The 16,053-nt window shown below is 39.5% G+C and overlaps 1 protein-coding gene across 1 annotated transcript in view; it reads right to left on the reverse strand.

Moving 5' to 3' along the window:
• ADGRB3 (adhesion G protein-coupled receptor B3) overlaps nucleotides 1–16,053 on the reverse strand; it is a 636,306-nt gene that overhangs the window by 46,064 nt on the left and 574,189 nt on the right. The window contains exons 20-21 of the mRNA XM_050951631.1: nucleotides 2,639–2,789; nucleotides 1,972–2,041 (exon numbers count right to left, since the gene is read on the reverse strand). Of these exons, the coding sequence (XP_050807588.1) occupies nucleotides 1,972–2,041; nucleotides 2,639–2,789 (221 nt within the window). The remainder of the gene's footprint in view (nucleotides 1–1,971; nucleotides 2,042–2,638; nucleotides 2,790–16,053) is intronic.

Below are 16,053 nucleotides of genomic sequence, written 5' to 3' on the forward strand. Positions count from 1 at the left end.
CTGCTGGGTGATGGGTATTCTGGGTAGGTCTCCCTCGGTGTGTCCTGTTGACACTGTTACACTGTGTATGAATAATTACATACCAACATTTCTTCTGGCATAATTAATTATTATTATTTTACAAGACATTGGTTAAGTACCTTACTCCAGGAGAGAGTTCACAGCTGAGAATCCCAAGTGGAGATAGGTGCCTTTGAGAGGTGGAGCTTAGGACCCACTCCTCTCATCACCATTTCCTATTAGCAAGTTTAGGTGGCTCCTGCTCTATATGCTAGCTCTTGTGGATCCCTGTTATAGGTGCCTATCTCTCCCCCTGCATTGTACAAGGACCCTATGCAGCTAACTTGGGGCTGTGGATTCCACTGGCTGGCAAAGTTCCTAAAAATTAAGTGGTCCATTGCTCACTGTTCCTCTGTCCCATGAACCTCTCAGCTAATTTGGCACACCTTCCAAGCAGGGCCTGCACCCCATGCTGAACAACTCCTCTAAAATGGGAACCCCTTTACAATCTCAACTATGGTGGTTTAAGGGTTAAATTAATGCATAAAGTTATGTGAACTGCAAAGTAATTCAACATGCTGCTTATATGCAAGTGGATCAAGGTGGTAGGCTAACCATAATTTAGAAATCCCTTGCTTTTGAAATATCAACAACAACATCATTGGAATTAGGGAGTTTTGCATAAAATATTTTTCATATGTACAGCAGAAATGACACAAGTTGCTGATAACTAGGGCTGTGTGAAAAATTCAGGTAGAAATCTAAGTTCACCCGGAATCAAGGTGAGTTCAAGTTCTAACCAAGCCACTCCCAACAGCCCAGGCATACAATTGTTCCATGGATCTGGTCTAATGCTATTTCCCCAGCTCCCCCCTCAGAGGTGTTTCTTAATTCCCCTTCCTAATCAGTTTTCCCCTGACTTGTTCTAGGACCTCCCTCTTACCAGTAGGTATCTTCATGTGGGGACCAGGACCAATTTCCCTCTTTCCATTCACTGCTCTTTCAGTCTGGAAAAAGTCTTCTGGAAATGGCACCCTACAATCTATGAGTAGCTGGCAATAAGCCTTGTTCCTGCTGCCAGCACCTTTGTAACTGGAGTGGCAAACAGTGCTTCTAGATTCCTTAATACAGGGTAGCTAAAGAACCCACAAGGTTATTTTAGCGACCACAATCTAGGAGGGATAGGACAGAATTCCTACTGGATTGCTTTAGCTACACAGGGCTAAGGATGAGGAGGTACCACCTATCATTGATGAGTTCTAGAGTGGGACAGCTCCTCAGCTCCTGATGCCTGCGTTGAGTGGAAATCATCTGCTGCCCTTGTCGGCAAACTGGGGGATGAAGTGGACAATTGTGGCAGCTTCCAAAGACCTGATAGATTGGTCAAACAACAGGAACATGTTTTTGTAAACATGTTTTGAAATCCAGGTCCATATGCATATCCTTTCATGTTTTTTAGTTCCACAAGTATTTGGAAAGCTGGTTTTGTTCATGTGGCTGTTTGGAGAGGAGCTGTCAGGCATACAAGAACCCATATATATCATTGCATTTAAGGTTACCCCTTATTAGTTGGTTATTTCCATCAATATTTCAGTAATCTCCCATTTAAAAAGTACCAAGCATCTCAGCAGGAAGCAGGAAACAAATATTCACCTGAAGGAACCAGTCCCACATGAATAATCTTAGCAGGATAAGTACAGTGCTACTAACAATGGGCTTGATCCTGCAAAGGACTGAGCACCTCCTAAGATATACTCGTGTCCTCAGTGCTCACTCGGAGTTGAGTGTACTCAGCACTTCACAGGACTGAGTTTAACACTGGACTCTGATTTTCTTTTCACTCTTTGTATGGGGCATTCGGCTTCCAGCAGTGTCCTGCACAATGGGGCCTTATACTGTGTTGTATAATCGCTAATGGGTATGGCAGCCTTGGTAATCAAAAACATGATATATCACTGTGGACTGACTTACTAGTGAGATGTTCCATATCCTTTCGTCTTGGTAAAGCCTATTGATATTGCCACTACTAATGCTGGTAAACCTGGAAAAAAACAGCAATTGTCATTAAGGCTCAGCTAAATACCACTGTTCTATTGGGTATGAAATGATGAGACTGAACTACTTTCATCTAAAATGATCAGTTTGATATGGAATGAATCATTTAACAAAGCACTGCTCTGCTGCCGCGTTTGTTTCTTCCCCAAGCACAAGGGAAGAGCTAGATTTTTAGCCCAGTATGCATCATTTTTGTGTTGCTAAGTTACCAGTATGTTTGAAATGGCTTAAAGTGAACAAATAATCCAGGGATTCAGTGGATTTTCAGTGAGGGGCTTTTGTCTGTATTACACTGTTTTTCAGAAAAGCTACTAAAATGATGCTAAAAGCATATATGTTACAGCGTAATAAAGTACCAGAACATTGGAATATTCATCAACTGTATCTTGACCCAAATCAAGAGAATAAAATTACATTGGTGCTTCCAATAAAAAGGGAAATCTCCTTGTACTGATGTTTTTTTTAGTAACTACACTATTGACAACCTGTCAAGATTATTGAAATAAATCCCAACACCCCCAATTGTGTAAATGCATAATGTTCAATTCTAATGGTTCTGGCTACATGATTTTTATGGGCTTACCCCATCCAAGGCACAAAAAGCGTTTCCTTATGAGTCGTGTCCTAATTTTTCCAGTAACAGCCATGTACGACTGCCACGCTTCTGTCAAAACCCAACAGAACGAAGCTAAGAAGAAGAAGTGTAAAAATGCAGTGGTCGTGGTGCAGATGCCCTGCAGGGAGCAAAGAAAAGCTCATGCTGAATACTTAGGGACAATCATTTCTCCTTCAGAGGGTTGTCATATTCTATCAGCTTGACCTTTACCCCGAACATCACACCTCCATCTTTATAGCACATTTCACACAGAGATTTGGATTAATCAGAACAGGTTGAACCTTGTTCTGAAATACACTAATATAGACAGTTTTGATGAAAAATATTTAAATATAGAATAGAGCAAGGTTTCTTACATCTTTACTTTGGCCAAAGAACATTGCAAAGCCACTGCAGTGTATAGGTTACATGGTTACTGAACATTGCAATTTCATTACAGAGAACAGAGTGAATGTGCAAATACAAACAAACAAACCTAATTGCCATTTTTATGTTCTTTCCCCTCATGCAGACAAATCTTGACTATAAATCTGAACTCCAGGGGGCAGATTAAAGCTTCCTGCTTTATTTGATTTTTCATTTAAATCTTACAGAATGCAATGCCATGGGAAGCTTTTAGAATATATGGCCTGACATTTTTTAGTCAGGTTTAAGCAACGTTTCCTTAGCAATTATTTTGGTTATTGTTTTTACGCATGTCAGTCATTTTTCATCTGAAAAGTACTCTGAACTCATCCAGCACATGCTCTGCTCTGTCACTGTAGCCTTTAATTAAATTTGACATTTTGGCTCATATAAGTAAATTTGACTCTCCCTTGGAAGTAAATTATAATCCATCATTTCACTGCTTTATTTCACTATGGAATACTAGAGACAGTAGAATTCAGACTATCAAATGCAGTATGTATAATACCCGTGCATCAAAACCACACCAATACCATAGAATATAAACTGTGTAGATCTTTATTGCTTTTTAAAATATGGTTTAATCAGATCGAGATCAAAACACCCTGCCAAAACAACAGATGGCAACAACACAAGAACTTAGCTTGATATGGATTTAGAATTTTTTAATATTAGTGTTATTATTAATCTATCTAGCATATCTCTAATAATAAGACAAGTTTCTCTCCCAAAGAGTTTCTGGCTAAGGGACCAGTTCAACAATATTTAAGCATGGAGGCTCCGCAAGAATTAATATTATGCAGGTACTCAAGTACTTTGCTAAATTATATAAATAGATAAAGTATAGATAAGAAGGCAAGTGATACACTACATGTTTATTTTTTAGTTTGCTTTATATTTTTCAATTATTTTAAATCCATCCTATTTTGTGTTTTGTGATTTGATTTGGTTTTTGATCACACTGATTTGCCCAATTCCTCATCTGAAACAAATTACATTCCTTTAATTTATTGCACTTCTTACTACTGTAGTTCTGCTGCTTGTTCATGGTTCACTTTTATCTTTAATATTTCTCTCATATGCCTGGTTCTGTTGAATTTCTTAATCTGCAAACTACCAAATAATTTCTACATCTATTTCAAGAGTCCAGTAAAGAAATTGATACATACTTCAGTATTATGAATTCAAAGTTGTGACAGATCTTTAGCTTTCTTTAATGAAAATATCTGTGAGATATAAGAGACCCTAGAAGAATTACTTTAATATTAATGAGTCCAGTCTTGCAGCTTTACCTTATCTGAATATTACCTAGGACCAATTCTGATCTCACACTGGTTTTTCACTAGCTGTAACTCCACTGACTTCAGTGGAGATACTCATGTTTTACACACAGGTAAATGAGATAATAATCAAGCTTAAAAATTATACATACAAGTATATACTCTATTTTAAAATAAGTTTGCCATGCTGCACTGAGAAAATTTATTTTGACTGTCACAACAGCCACGTGAGAAACATGGAAGCCTTCAGCTGTCACAGTGATGTGTATGGAACGAAAAACCTAGACAGCAAAAGAGCAGTTGATTTTTGAGATTATATTGCAGGACTGCTTCTGACCTAAAATCAGATTGAATCACATTGCTGAATTGGTACACAATCGCTCTCAGTGCCTGTTTAAAACAATTAGCATTGAAGTTACTTCTGTATAAGCTAATGGCAAAATTCCCGCTGACTTCAGTGAGTGCAGAATTAGGCCCAGGATATACACCTGAAAATATCATCAGGCAATAAAAAGATATTGTAAATCTGATCTGTATAAAAATACTGCATACTGGAAAAGCACTCTATTTTATTCCGCTACTTCAAAATAAAAGACAGGATCAAGGCATGTCATGAAAGCAATGTAACCGTTGCATATCTCTTGAGAAACAATTATAAACAGGGTCAAATATCAGAGGGGTAGCCATGTTAGTCTGGATCGCCAAAAGCAGCAAAAAGTCCTGTGTCAGCTCAGGATTAAACAAGACTGTGAATGGCTTGCAAACTACAAAAGCAGTTTCTCCTCCCTTGGTTTTCACACCTCAACTGCTAGAAGAGGGCCTCGTCCTCCCTGATTGAACTAACCTTGTTATCTCTAGCCTGCTTCTTGTTTGCATATATATATACCTGCCCCTGGAAATTTCCACTACACGCATCCGACAAAGTGGGTATTCACCCACGAAAGCTCATGCTCCAGTACGTCTGTTAGTCTACAAGGTGCCACAGGATTCTTTGCTGCAATTATAAACAGATGTGCTGGAACAACTTATATAGTGGGGATGCTGAGAGCCACTGAACCAAACTGTAAACCCTGTGTGGTGAAACCTCTTCAAGCCAGCAGGTGCAGCAGCACCCACAGCACCCCTCGATCCAGCACTTATGATTACAAGGGGTAGCCAGTGATCAAAATATTAATTTATTACCATTCATTTTTAAGTTTAGCTGCTCCATAAAATCCATCCCAGTAAAGCCACAATGACAATATTACTACACTGGGTGGTAATATTACAATAGAAAGCTTGGCCAGATAAACAGATGGATTTGCAGGCAGACCAAGTATTATATCATGGCCATATAAGCATACTTGAAGTGTTAAGATTACGATGAACTAAAGTAATGTGCATTTTAAATCCTGGATGTCTGTTCTTTAGAGCTTTTATGTGTTAAGGCACATACAATGTTTTCACAAATCCTGACATTCTAATTCTAATTTCTACAATATACACTCCTATATTTTGTCCACTAAGTTAACTGGAGACAGTATTGCAACAGAAAAGTCTTTAACTGTCCTGAATTAGTATTCATCTGATAACATTACTATTCATCATGACTGCAAGCTCCAGAGTTCCATATCATTACACTAAAATCCAGATGTCACTCACTTAGCATGGATCTCAATTTTTTTTTCAGGTCACTCACATCCAACCTCTCTTATTCCATAGCCAACTATAGACAACAACTACAGTATCGGTTTATGACTATCCTTCCAGCAGCTGTTGTTAATGGTACATCATCTGCAATGTCATTTGTTTACAGATGCAAAATAAGCCTTTCCTTTTTCGCTTAGATAAAAAATCTTAGCCAATGCATTTAATTTCAGCATTCCTTTAAGAAATGTCAATAGAAGGGCATCAGACCTTTTAGAAACTGTTGTGTAGGATTTCTTCCCCCTGACAGTGGTAAACTGCCTGGCAGGAAGTATTACCATAATATAAAATCTTATTTAAAATAAAGAATATATAGAGAAATGCACAGTAAACAAAATGACAGAAAATATAGAAATGACCGTGTTCCTGTAGCAGCTGGCTCACATATTATAAAGTCATATTATAAAACTTTAATTTGCCTTCCTGTTAGTCTTTTTGTAAAAGCTGAGACATGTTCTATGGAGCACAGATTTGCTCCCCAAAGCTGTTTTTTGTCAATGTTAGAAGGCTTTCAGAGAAAAACTGCATAGGTAACACAGAGTATTACCTACCCTGAAAAAAAAACAAAACAAAAACTACCACAAAAATCAAAGCTTATTACTTTTCATGTAACAAACAATACAGCACATACGTAATGCATATGGGGACAAAGCGTACTCTTTTTGTTTAGTCAAAGTAACTAATAACTGCTATGGAAGTTTTGACTGAGTATGGACTGCAGGATTTGGACCAAATTTGTATCTGTATTGAAAGAAAGATATATGTTAATAATTTTCTGACATAAGTATGAACCTGGCTTTTTTGAGCAAGAACTCATGATTAAAATGTTAACTATCATGTTGACCCCAAAACCTGAAAACAGGTGAAAAAAGCTTTGCTACAGACTCTAGAAATTACATATGCTGGAGTTTGCGCAGGACATAGGGGTTAATATCTCTAACTCTTCTGCGTCATACATGGGATCTTTAATGAACGCCAGAGGTAAAAACCTTAGTGTCACATATCATCCAAGAGACATTATCTCCATCAGCATAATGTTCCCTAACAGCTACTGGAGAATCCTGATTATAGAATCTATTATATTCCCCTCAAAAAGCAATGTTGGGATATATCCTAGAAACATAAATTCAATAAGACTCTACTAAACAGTGGCAAATTTTCCTTCCCACAAGTGGCTGTCATCAATGGAACACCAAGCAGCGATACCCAGAAACGTATGCCTAGAATCCTTAGAACAAAAAGTGAACCAGCAGACCTAAACACAAAAAGGAACACTCTCACTTCCCACCAGCATAACTACATAACGTTCTTTTTTATAACAGATGGCAACATAGGCAAATAATATCTTAGAAGCACTTTGAACAAACGATGGCTGCTCCAGCATAGGTGGGTTGGAGATGGAAATGAGTGAATCGAAAGTCCCTTCTTGAACCCCAATGCCCATGTGCAGGAAGCAGCCATAATGCTGCCTCCAGCACTTCTTGAGTGCAAGGGGCTGGGTGCAGTATCATTACCAGTTGCTCTGAAATCTGAGAGGCTGTTTCTGGGTGTATTCAGGGTCTTGAAAATGGGCCCAAGCACCTGGATATCAGCAAGTACCAGGGAATTGTCCTCTAAAGACAGTGTATGCTACCCTTTGCTGAAGGTGTGTAGCAAGGATTGCCAGTGATTTTTTTCCCTATGGATCCTGGTAATATTGCCCAGACAATACCGGAAGAAAGACAAGGCACCAAGAATGTAGTTTAAGTAGGTTGCAGCTTTATTAAGTAACACATCTGGAAATAATTTATCCAGTGCAGGTCATCCTACCTTTGTAATCTGTTCCACCTGCTGAGGGGCTACCATTCTCCCCACCCCCAAGTCTGTGAACTTGGTCCCTGAATGGTTGCTGGGATCCAATTGCCTTTCCCTCATCTGGGGTTAAGGGGTTTGGGAAAAGGAGTTGTCTCTTCACTGTACTAGAAATTAGGAGCCACAACCCCATTCTCTGCCTTCTTTGATCCATTTAATCTCTAATCCATTTTCAGTTCTAGTCTATCACAGAACCAGAAACCCTGCTGAATCATTATCTCTACTGGGCACATGCCAAGTTGTAACAAAATGAATTTAAAATCTAAATCTACCCACCAGGTTCATGAGCTGCTGAGGTCAATCTGGCAGTGAGGGAAAAATTCCTTTCCAGCCACCAAAAGGCAACTAGTATGATACCCACATCGAGACTCCCAAAGCTGGTCCGACTCTAATCCCAAAGGAATGGAGCAGGAAGCGTTCCTTCCCGAGGAATAATCTATGGCTCTAGTAGCCTTAATTGGTCTTTCAATTTTTAGCTAGCTTGAATATCTGAGTAACCAGCATCTTCTCTTTTTAATGAACAATTTATCTTTGAATGCAGGAACTTGTATTAGGTATCAAATTATTCTGCTCTTTTCTGCTTATGGGGAGACACAATCGTATTTTGAGCACTTCGGCACAGCTTGGATATTTAAAGGACAAATGGTGGAAATCCAAATCAATTGATTCTAGGGATTTTATTTTGGTATGTAATGATTTTGAAAGCTATCTGGGAGAGTTATCCACTTTTATTAGCATGCCAAAAAGATTAGATCTAACGAGGCAGTAATTTCACAATTCCTCTCATTTCACTCAGGGGTTGAGGCATCTTAAATTTTTAATTCAACAGTGTTTTTTGAATAGCAATGTGAACAGAACTCCCACACAACTATAAAGAGGAAGAACCAAGGGTACTTGATTATTCTACTTCCAGTCAACCTGTTTCTTTCATCTACAACAAACAAGAAAGGTGCCTGGATGCTGAGAAGTGGTCTAAGGGCCAAAGCTATTGGAGAGTAAAAAAGGAATAGAATTTATAGTATTAATAACAAACAGAATGGTCCTAAAATCCACTTAATTGTCTTCAAAGGCAAGAAGCCCTGGAAAATGTATGGAAGTAGAAATGATACCTGTATCCAAAGAAACTCATATAAGTGATAGCAAGTCCTTTATGATAACAAAATTAACTCAGTCTTCATTTACCTTGGACCCACAGGATAAGGTCTCAGGAGATAAATGAAATGAGTAGGACTTGTACTCCTAAGAAGCCTTCACTCTGGGCATAGCAAACTACAAAGAGAGGAAATATTGCCTTGTATTTAAGACATTGGAGTGGGACTCAGAAGATATATGTTCAATTACAGACGTCCTGTGTGACCTTGGAAGGTCTCCCAGTTCTTCATCTCTAAAATGGGAATAACAACACTATCTTTTCCTTTTCTATTTAAACTATAAATTCATCAGGGCAAATATAATCTCTTACTACATGTGCACAATGGAGCTTCAATCTCTGTTAGGATCTCTAGACATGACTGTAAAAAAAGGTACTAAGACATGGCAAGATATCACTATATACTCTGGAGTAACATGCCCTTGTGTTTTTGACAATCTTTCAGAGGCTGAATGTCCGTCATTTAAAGGTTTGCCTCTCAGGAAATGCTTTTATAAAATATCAGAGGGGTAGCCGTGTTAGTCTGGATCTGTAAAAGCAGCAAAGAATTCTGTGGCACCTTATAGACTAACAGACGTTTTGGAGCATGAGCTTTCGTGGGTGAATACATGCATCTGATGAAGTGGGTATTCACCCACGAAAGCTCATGCTCCAAAACGTCTGTTAGTCTATAAGGTGCCACAGGATTCTTTGCTGCTTTTTAAAAAAAATGCAAAAATGACTTTATAAGATTTCAAAGGAAGAAAATGTACTGGAAGTGTAAGGCAGGCTGTATTTAAAAAAAAATGAGACTATTATACCTTAACATTCTGAGAACAATAAGCTGCAGAGAACTATAAGCCGCAGACTTTTTGAATTCTCTTCCAGGATGAGGAACAATAACGGTACCATAAAGAAGTTTGAAAGAACCGTTGCATTTTAAACCTTATTTTCTTTCCTTTTGTTGGTTTACAGTACACCTCTACCCCGATACAACGCTGTCCTTGGGAGCCAAAAAAACTTACTGCGTTATAGGTGAAACCGCATTATATCGAACTTGCTTTGATCCGCAGGAGTGCATAGCACCCCCGCCACCTCCCCCGGAGCGCTGCTTTACCGCATTATATTTGAATTCATGTTACATCGGGTCGCGTTATATTGGCGTAGAAGTTTAGTTATAATGTGACTCTGGCAAAGAAATGGGCTCATATTTCTAAAGACCTTGGGAGGGCAGGGGTGAGAGGGAAGTGGTGATGTAGCAAATCTGCTAAAGTACAATGCTAATTAATGTTTAAAACAACAGCTATAAAATTGATCCTCTTTGGGTATTTTAGAGACAAGCTTAGATTTCTGCAAAATTCAAGCAGTTCACTTTTCAGGGTGAAGTGTAAAAAGGCTTAATTTTAGTGAAGTATGTGACAATATTCATGTAGAACACTGCATCTCATTTGACAGCATTGGTGTTGATGTAGAGACATGCATACTAGGATGTACAGGGAAAGATCCTGGATTTGCTCACACAGGTCCATATTTAATGAGCAGGAAGGATATTTCATTAGGTAAGAAGGCTGCAAAGGCAAGGTCATTGCTACTGTGGCCCAACGCTCTCGGGATCAGTTGAAATAGCCAGCGAGCAGAGGGAATATAATGGCTGATTCCAGCAGCCTACAGAGCTGAAAGGATTTCAGTAGCATGTATGTTCAATTGCAGGTACATCTTCTGCTTCCTTGTCTAGCAAATGGCTGTTTTGAATGGATGCTCAGAGCCCCAAACCAACCCCAATTTTTGTTTTGGGGATCTAATTTCTCCTTAAGTGGTTTATTACCATAGACTGCTGGGCCATAGGAATAGCAGGGAACAATTACACCATCCAGTACATGCTCCAGCCCCATACATTCCCTATGCCAGCACTGGGTCATTAGCACTGAGGCTGGAAATGGAAATGGGAGTAGGAGAACCAATTTCTTTCCTTCAGAGGGATAAGGGGCTTTACTCTGAATATTTTCTTACTCCAAACAACTTGGTAGATCTCTGCTCTCTTACAGATGGATCAAGTTTCTCACAGTGACTTGAATGCCCTAATTCTTTCTCTGCTTCCTCTAGGCTGGTTTGTTGCTGTCAGCCTTCAGGTTGCCTACTTCCACTTTTCACAAAGGGTATCTCACAGAGGGTATCACGGTTCCGGCTGTGACAGAAACATTTTCAGCGTCATCTATTGATTCTGGTACTGAGGTACTACCAAGTGGTAATTACCATAGGGTTAGTTAAATGTTCTGCTAAATTATTTTGGTTCTCTAATATCCCAGCTCTTGCTTTGCTTATTTTATCTATCACTCCTGATCTTCTGTCCCAGATTTGTTCACTCCTTCATCTGGCATTTTGAATTCAGAAAACCTCACTGCAAAAACCTTGCAGACCCATACATTTTTACAGGAAGAAAATTTATGCTTTACAGTGGAAGCTTTTTTTGTCCATTTGAACTTCCAATCAAGCTCTAAACCCTAATCTTATAGCATCCACCCTGGAGCACTTATAATACTTTCACTGATGAGATTCAACTAGTGCTCATAATTCCACAAATTTCACTTGGAAGCTATTTATGCATATCATTTCCCATATCACCATTACTCGCATACACTGAGAAAAGAATTTAGTAAGACCTTCCTACTTTCCCCCCTCATGCAGAGCCCAGCAACTTGGTGCTATTTACATCCAAGCCAGTACCAGCAACATGAAGCAAGGCAGTTACCAGAATGTCTTCTGCACAGGACTCTGGAAAACCACCCTTCAAATGGTAGTGACAAAGGGTAGTGTGGATGTGGGCACACACTCTGGCAGTACACAGGCAAGTAACTGTGTTCACTCACAAGTGTAGATGAACTCTAAAAGTGCTGTTGGATTACAGTTGCCCCTGTTACCCACATGAATGATGAAGCTATGACTTGGTACTGCATGGTGGTACTTTGGCCTCACCAATATCTTAAAAGCCACTGCTGGTATTAATCCAGAATAATCCCTCTCTCTGCCAGTTTTCTTCTTCAGACCCTTATAAAACATAATGGACAACTTTGCCCCACAAATTCTTTCCAGAAGTCAGGCAGGTTTTTTATTGCATTTGGAAAGCATTTCTGCTTTGGTCCTATCTCATTACAGAGCGTCCAACTAGATTGTTCATCATATTCAGAGCCATTATTTGCAGGCTGGGATTCAGGTCAGTGAGTACTTTAAATCCCATTCCCCTATGTCTATGACAGCCTCCCTAACATGGCAGCATCATAGAATCACAGAATCATAGAATATTAGGATTGGAAGAGACCTCAGGAGGTCATCTAGTCCAATCCCCTGCTCAAAGCAGGACCAACACCAACTAAATCATCCCAGACAGGGCTTTGCCAAGCCGGGCCTTAAAAACCTCTAAGGATGGAGATTCCACCACCTCCCTTGGTAACCCATTCCAGTGCTTCACCACCCTCCTAGTGAAATAGTGTTTCCTAATATCCAACCTAGATCTCCCCCACTGCAACTTTATACCATTGCTTCTTGTTCTGTCATCTGCCCCCACTGAGAACAGCCTAGCTCCATCCTCTTTGGAACCCTCCTTCACGTAGTTGAAGGCTTCTATCAAATCCTCCCTCATTCTTCTCTTCTGCAGACTAAATAACCCCAGTTCCCTCAGCCTCTCCTCGTAAGTCATGTGCCCCAGCCCCTAATCATTTTTGTTGCCTTCTGCTAGACTCTCTCCAATTTGTCCACATCCTTTTTGTAGTGGGGGAACCAAAACTGGATGCAATACTCCAGGTGTGGCCTCACCAGTGCCGAATAGAGGGGAATAATCACTTCCCTCAATCTGCTGGCAATGCCCCTACTTTTACAGCCCAATATGCTATTGGCCTTCTTAGCAACAAGGGCACACTACTAACTCATATCCAGCTTCTCATCCACTGTAATCCTCAGGTCCTTTTCTGCAGAACTGCTGCTTAGTCTCCAGCCATATTCCATCTCAGATCTGTAGTGCATTACCCAGTACTGATCTCTTGAGGCTAGGTCCACAGTAAATTGGCAGCAAAGCTAGGAACAGTGGTCTTACAGTCCCCCTTTGTTTATACTCTCTTCAGCTCTTCTCCTGGTATGGATTGCTACTGCTGATTTATATCCAATTATGGAGGGTCTATGCAAGTGATATAATGGAAGGGAAAGGTACAGAAAGGTAGATTACAGACTAGTAACTGTAATTCTCCACAGTAACCCTCCTCCCTTCCTAGTTTTTTGAACCTATGTATTTTCTGGACAGTCAGAGAGGAAGTGATGGAGGAGGATCATGTACCTGTTTGTGGGCCTGACCCACAACCCACTTAAGTCAATAGGAAGACTCCCATTGGCTTCAATGGGCTTTGAATGAGGCCCTATAGCCAAAGAACAGATGCTGGGAGGTGCATCAATGATGGCACATAGCCTGTCCTTGGCCCAGTTGTTCCCAATATTTCTGAAGCATGCATGGCAAGGCCACCCAGGTTACATAAATAATTTCTGCCTATTATATGAATAATTTGACTGTTAAACAAATATGACCTCACTAGGACACATCGTGAACTTTGTTCTTTTGCTTCTGATATTAATTTTTATGCTAATCTTTAAACATGAGAAATGTCAACCCTATAAGAACAAACCAATGTGCCCTTACATGAGTGTGCTATGTTTCAAAATGTATGCAGCACGGAGGAACATGCCTTTAGGGAGAACTGAGAAAAATCACAACCTCCACAGCTTGAAAGTGCAAACATGAATGTGAATGCCAGTTTTTAAATATCTTTCTGCCTATGTACACACCCAAAGGTGTATGTTGCGTTGTGACAGTGATGCTATCATTAACCCAGAGATGACGCTTATTATTAACACCTTTATTTTCAGTTTCTTGATAACTTTGTTCAGAAAAAAATTACCTTTTAGGGCTCAAATGACTCATGCTTGATCTGAGCACAAAGGTGAACACTGCAAGGAGGTTTCATAAAAATCAGATCACCATGTGTGAATTATCCAAGCATGAGAAATCATTTTAAAGTTTTTACTCCAACCCAGAAAGTGACTCTGCAAAAAAATGGCTTTGTGGGTTTCTATGTTTATCAGGTCTGAAAGATTTCCGGCTCATTTTTGAAGTAAAAAAAGATTGTTTTTTTAACTGCTAACCATGCAAAATCAATCCAGGCTCTGCAAGTCAAGCAGAATTCTTACCTTCTTTCACATGACTAAAGGCTAATGTTATTGCACAGGTGCAACTGATTGAAGGTATAATCTGAAGACATTGGGGCTGTACAGACTTAATTTGAAAGAATAATCTGGCCTGCAGAATCTTTGTTCCAGGTTATGACAGATGAGGGGAAAAAAAAAGAACTTGGACTGACTGTCAGGGCAAGTTTACTGGGCTGGCAGTTAGAAACAATTATTTTCACTTGCAATCTGAGCAAATTAAGCCGGAAATCTTTGATGCCTGAAACATGGAATTGCACAATGCCATTTACACAGTTGCTTTGCAAGGCAGATTTGCACTTAAATGAATTTTTCCGATGCTTTTGTTATGCTTAGAAAATTCCAAATTAGTTTTGTTTTAGAAATGTTGAGCATGGACTGTGCAGGATGCAGGCATGAATGAAATATAGTGCACTTGAGAGGCTGGAAGAAATGTAAAAATGAAGATTTGTAACTGAATAATGAAACTACAGCTTTTTGATGGTATTGGATATGTGCTGTATATTAGTTTTAGCTAATTTTATAAAGAAACATCAGGCTCCAGTGCTTTCTTCAAATACTCATAGGTGTAAATATTTGAACATATTATCATGCTCACAGATACAAATTATATGAGAGCAATGTGGGATACAACAGAAAATAACAAATTAGAGTCATGAATAGCCAATACTAAAGGGTGTTTCTAGAATTCTAAATTTTCCTAAGGTTCTTTGTTTAAAAATTCATTGTGGGGGCAGTGAGCCAATATTGATAGTGAGGGGGTAGCTGAGCTAAACACAAGGGCGATGCGTCAGTAATCACTGCAACTGGGGAAAAAATGCAGTTTAAAGAGTACTTCAGCAGGAGTTCCCTAGGAAGTTCTAAGAGAAGGTGATGGAAGTGTCTGGGCCCTGACAAATCCAAACAATCAAAGCAGTTCCCTTGAACAAACAACATAATATAAGTGGATTACAGAATGGATATTGATGGGACTGAGGTAATCTGATGTGTGAGACTCTCATTTCCTGAAGGAGTGATGTCTGCATCCACCAGCCTTTTCACATTGGGAACTCTCAGTGTCCTTAAAGTTTATTTTTTTAAGAACTTGTACATGTTTTTCATTCAGAACATACATTTCTGTAGAGAATCCACAATATTTTGGTAAAACATGAGGTGACTATGAGGAAGCTACTGTTACTCCATGCTGTGTGTCCTAAGCCTGGACTGAACACAGACGGGCACATCAATCATTCTTTCTTTCATACCTACATATTCACAATTTTTAAGTTATTTTCTCTTTTAAAATGTTGAATTAAATGATTCTGACAGTACCAACTGATGAAACTAGGTAGCAAAGTCCTCCCTATAATTGCGGAACATGGACGGCACACACAGTTGGGTGCAAGTTTCTGACCTGGCATGACCAGCTGTGGCAGTAAAAGTCTAGTACAGTTCAATCCTTGATTTTATCTGCAGGTGACACAGCAGCAGTAACTGTCAGGGTGCTTTTGTGATGGGGACAGCCAGTGGTTAATGTAGATTGATACGGGAAGGGGGAACTCTTGCTACTAGTCCAGGAGGTGTGTGAGTGTTGCTTAACCAGCCCAAGGATAAGATGTTAATCTCTGCTTCTGCTTTTAGCTATGGACTGGGGACAGGACTGTACTCCCTTCTCTCCTCTATTATTTTAACTCAGAAATACACCCTTGGTATCAACTAGCAACAAGGCTGAAATAACAAACATATTTCACATGCATTACCGAGGAGCTCCCCATTAGACAGTAATTCAGTCTGTATCATCATGGTCT

Source organism: Gopherus flavomarginatus, chromosome 4 (assembly GCF_025201925.1).
Source record: "Gopherus flavomarginatus isolate rGopFla2 chromosome 4, rGopFla2.mat.asm, whole genome shotgun sequence".
Taxonomy (NCBI): domain Eukaryota; kingdom Metazoa; phylum Chordata; order Testudines; family Testudinidae; genus Gopherus; species Gopherus flavomarginatus.